The 4,543-nt window shown below is 35.4% G+C and overlaps 2 protein-coding genes across 2 annotated transcripts; both read right to left on the reverse strand.

The window, feature by feature from the left end:
• Window positions 1–1,030: 1,030 nt before the first annotated feature.
• Window positions 1,031–2,791, reverse strand: LOC131874137 (probable phosphatase PSR2). The gene has a single exon (XM_059217381.1). It carries the CDS (start codon window positions 2,789–2,791, stop codon window positions 1,031–1,033), a length of 1,761 nt encoding a protein of 586 aa, XP_059073364.1.
• Window positions 2,792–2,908: 117 nt separating this feature from the next.
• LOC131874138 (uncharacterized) lies at window positions 2,909–3,841 on the reverse strand. Its single transcript, XM_059217382.1, has one exon. It carries the CDS (start codon window positions 3,839–3,841, stop codon window positions 2,909–2,911), a length of 933 nt encoding a protein of 310 aa, XP_059073365.1.
• Window positions 3,842–4,543: the final 702 nt, after the last annotated feature.

The raw sequence follows: 4,543 nt of genomic DNA on the forward strand, positions 1-4,543 counted from the left end.
ATCACCCTAAATGGGGAGCAAAGCTCTCCAATAATCATTTTTAATTATTTCCATATTTGCATGTTTTAATGTAATTTTTAGCACTCCCTATTTAGATCCTACAAGGTCCCCTTAGGGATAAAATTAATTTTGTTCTTTAAAAACATTATTAAAATATGATACTTATTGTCGACGCCCATGAGGAGGCTTCTTTTTTTACATATTACATGAATATTTGTAATAGGATTGTTGTTAGTAGCAAGCCATATATTCAATGTAGACTAATAAGTTCATAAACTCAATGATTTTGATGCATAATTCTTTTAAAAAAATCATATAAATTATATAATTGATTATGTTATTACAAATACATAAAATAACATATACATATATCATATCTAAAAAATTCAAATAAAAAAAAATGAATGTGAATCTATTTAATATATAAATTCATATAAAACATTAAAAAAAATTAATTAATGAAATAATTTTTTAAAATATTTAAATTTTTTAAAATAAAATCAATCTTATTTTAATATAGAGCCATACTTTTATTACAATACTTTCAAATAAATATATGAAAAGATCTAAAGAATAACCCATAAACTGTACCTTCATCTTCCCAATCAATTGAGCAGAGTTTTAAAACTTTCAATATTATTATCTTGCATTTAAGATATCAATAAAAATTCAAGCAAGAGATAACGAAAACTTTATTTCGCTACTGTAAGAAAATAAGTTAGAATATTTGCAGGCTCCCACCACCATGTTAGAGTTCAACCCAAATCTGGTGCTGAAGAGCGTTTAATTTCGAGTCATTTGTCAGAGCCCATTTCCTCCATCTAAATGTAAGACAGAAAGTCATTAAAAAATCAATTTCTGAAAAAAAATGCTCGTTATATGTGATTAGTTTATTTTAATGGACAAGAGAATTTTATTGATGATTTGAACAAATAAATAATGGCTCATTTAGTTTGATTAAGTTAAAATAAAGATTGGTTCTGCGATCCAGTAGCTTAATTTATCCAACCAAATTACCCGACTGCCACAGCTAATAGTCAACCACCTTGTGATTCTTCTTAACGGCAGTTCTTACATCTCTGTAATTGTGTAATAAATCAAAGAACGGTAAAAGTTTATACAATTCTCTGTCATCCATTTTACCCTCAAAAGATTTTATAGCAACTGCATTTCGAGGCTGCATACCATAACACAATGGGTTATCATCAATTATAATTACACTCCCCAAGTCTTTCCCAAGAACACGGAGATCTTTCACTACAAAATTACCATCGATGGATTTGCATGAATCTCCATAAAAACGCCAAGTAATGTGATGGTTAATATCTAATCTGTCCAGAATGCATTCAGTAGTTTCTCTGGGTGATTCAGTGAAAACAACAAGTTCATATTTTTTGGCCAACTTGGATAAGAACTCATCCATACCGGGCCTTTTCAAAACATACTTGCTAACTGGAAGGTCATGGAAATCAACAAAAAAGTCATAGCTTGGAAGAGTGCAATAGGAGATGCTGCTCTTTATTAAGGTGCCCTCCAAATCTAACACAATAGTTTTCTTTTCCTTTTTGAATGGCAAAGAAGATTTCGGACTCTCTCCTTTTTGTTCTGTTGGTTGAACAGTATAAGGGCTACATATAGATCTCTCTTTTTTTGGTTGTTTAGAAAAAACAACATCAAGGCCAAATCTAGAATCCTCTTCATTTGGGTCATTATAATTCACCCTGTAAGGACACTGTGTACAAATTTCTGCTACTTTTGAGTCACTAGGCTTAGGCTTGAAGCTATCACCTTCTGAGTCACTAGTTTCGAAGCTATCAATGCTAATATTAGAAGTTTCTTCTGCTTCTGAGTCACTAGACTGGAAGCTATGAATGCTAACATTAGAAGTCCCCTGTTCTAGTTCATCATGATTAAGCATGTCAACACCATCTATGCAATTCCCTTTTTCTAGGTCTTTAGAGCACATAGTGCAAGAACTATCTCTAGCAGTCCCTGATTCTTTTGACTCAGTAGATTGAATGTTATCATGGCTAACATCAGGTGTAGAACTAGAAGACTCTAGTTTGTCTTCTCTAGGTTGAAAAGTATCATTGCTAGCTTTGCAATCATCTTCTCCACTAAGCTGAAAATTATTAGAGCAACAACCATCAGGGCGAACTATATCGGGATTGGGTTCGTGCTTTCTTCGTTTAAACCCATCAAGGCTGATTTTGGAACTCTCCAAATGTAACTTTTCTAGCATCGCCATATCCATATGCTGGTTACCACGAGAAGTCTCTTGTTCAAAGATATTCATATTATCTCCTTCTAGGCTCATTTTGGATGTATCTGAATTTAATTTTTCTGACATTACTATATCCATACTCTGGCTACCTTGGGAAGTCTCTTGTTCTAAGACATTCATATTATCTCTTTTGGGTTCTATACCCTTAAAATTGTCATCCAATAGAAGAAAGTCAACATGAGATGTCTTCATTTCTACTGCACTATTTTCAATCCTGTTGAGGCCAACCTCAGATCTTCCCCTTTCTAGTTCATCAGGTTGAACACTGTCAAGTTCAGCACTAAAAGCTTTCTTTTCTAGTTGTCTCCATTGAACCCCAGTATCAGAAGTCCCTCTTCCAGGTTCTTCATTTTGAACCCCAACATTAGAGGTTTGTTTTGGTGGCTCTTTAAATCGATCCTTACCAAGACTAGGACTGTACCTTCTTTCTACTTGTAAAGGTTCTTCGGCATTAGCCACATCACCATTAGAATTTCGTCTTTCAGGTTCAAACCTGATGGGGTCCATGTTAGAAGTTCGTTTCTTGAGTTGTTTAGGATAGATCTCAACAACCCCAACATTACAAAGGCCTCTTTGTGGTTCTCCGCGTTGAGGCTTATCAAGGTTACCATTTTGAGCCCATCTCTATTGTTCTCTTCTTTGAACACGTTTACCAGCAGCCTTCAATATTACTCCTTTTTTCTCTTTAAATTTAGCCATGTTCTTACTATCCTTAGAATTTTTAGAGGCTAGTTCCTTAGGCTGGAACCTTCCAACACCGAGTTTAGAATATTGCTTCACTTTTCCTTTAGATTGATTTCTACAAACACCAACTTCCGGAGACTCTCTTTCTCTATCTGTAGGTTGAGCCATATCAACACCTTTTTTTGAACCTTCACTTTCTTGTTCCCTTGGTGTAACATTTTCTCTTTCTTGTTTCCCTGCTGTAACCCTTTCAATCTCAGAGCAATGTATTAGAGCTTCTCTTACATCTTCACATTGTGCTGCCCTTCTGGCCACGTCCACAACTCTCATTAGTTCCCTGTCATGTGAGGAGCCCAAAAATGGCTTCACAAGAAACCCATTTTCTGGATGGAGTTGGTAGGAATCAGGACAATCATCTGCCAGAAAAACTTTCTTCATATCCCTGCCAAGCTTTCTAAGGTCTTTCACCCATCTCCCAAGCACTGAACTGCAAGAATCTCTATAAAGACAGTGATCAACACCTCCATCCATGTTGAATCCCTTTAAAATAGCATCTGTATACTCCTTACTGGCTGATGTAAATATTATGATTTCATATTTATAAATCTTCAAGTAAAAGAAGAGGAGATTGATACCAAATCTCCGCTGCACATAATAAGTTAATGTTTTCTCATCACTGTGCTCAACAGAAATGGTGAAGTCGTATTTAGAAGGGCGAGATAAGGTTGCATTGACAAGGGTGTTGTCCAAATCCAACACAATTGTTCTCTCAAGCCATTTTGACATTGGTGGGAGAAGAATCTGAGAAGGATCAAATATATTTTGAGTATCGAAGTTTTCTCGTTCAACATTTTGAGAATTGACTTCAAACATATTGGAATGAGTGTATTGTTTCTAAAACATGAATTAAAACTTCAGGTACCTCAAATAAAAGTTCAAGAAAAGACAAGGTTTTCAGAATCCAGAATTTGTTAATAATTTTATGTTTGTAGAAAATAGGATTGGAGATAGGTATTATATAAATAATCCAGGCGTAAGAGGTGCGATGCTCCATTGCCGACGTTGCCTTTTGATTAGGGTTGGATTATTATTAACTTAATTTTTTTTTTTTCACCAAAAAATTTATTCATGTGGTTCCATTGATTGAATCAGAGAGCAAACCGGATAGGGGAAAGAGCTTGGAGACTAACATAAAAATAGATAATAAGAATTGTTAAGTGGTTAAAATAGTAGTAGCTAGAGGAAGTGAAGGGTCTTGATCATTTGGGTTACCTCATATATTAGTGGGGTCTACAGTGACATTAGGAGCATCCCAACCTTCATCTTGATCACCATCGTTTGTCTCTATCGTGCATAAGAGAGATTGCTAAAGGCAACTATGAAGAGTATTTGGAGGAACCGCTCATGCAAAAGCAGCACTAGCCAAGAACCTTGCCCCACACAAGGTCACACTAAAGTGGCAACCCCAGGGAAGGAGAAGTAAAATGTTGTCAAGTAGACCATGACAGACCACTTTGGCTACCACAAAGGTGGTGAAAAGGTTGAGACTTGGGAGATTGGGAGTAGTAGGGTAAG

This window comes from Cryptomeria japonica, chromosome 3 (assembly GCF_030272615.1).
Source record: "Cryptomeria japonica chromosome 3, Sugi_1.0, whole genome shotgun sequence".
Lineage (NCBI taxonomy): Eukaryota > Viridiplantae > Streptophyta > Pinopsida > Cupressales > Cupressaceae > Cryptomeria > Cryptomeria japonica.

What these genes read in the sequence shown, in the direction of transcription:
- LOC131874137 (XM_059217381.1), bottom strand. Translation starts at nt 2,791, where the DNA reads ATGGACCCCATCAGGTTTGAACCTGAAAGACGAAATTCTAATGGTGAT.
- LOC131874138 (XM_059217382.1), bottom strand. Translation starts at nt 3,841, where the DNA reads ATGTTTGAAGTCAATTCTCAAAATGTTGAACGAGAAAACTTCGATACT.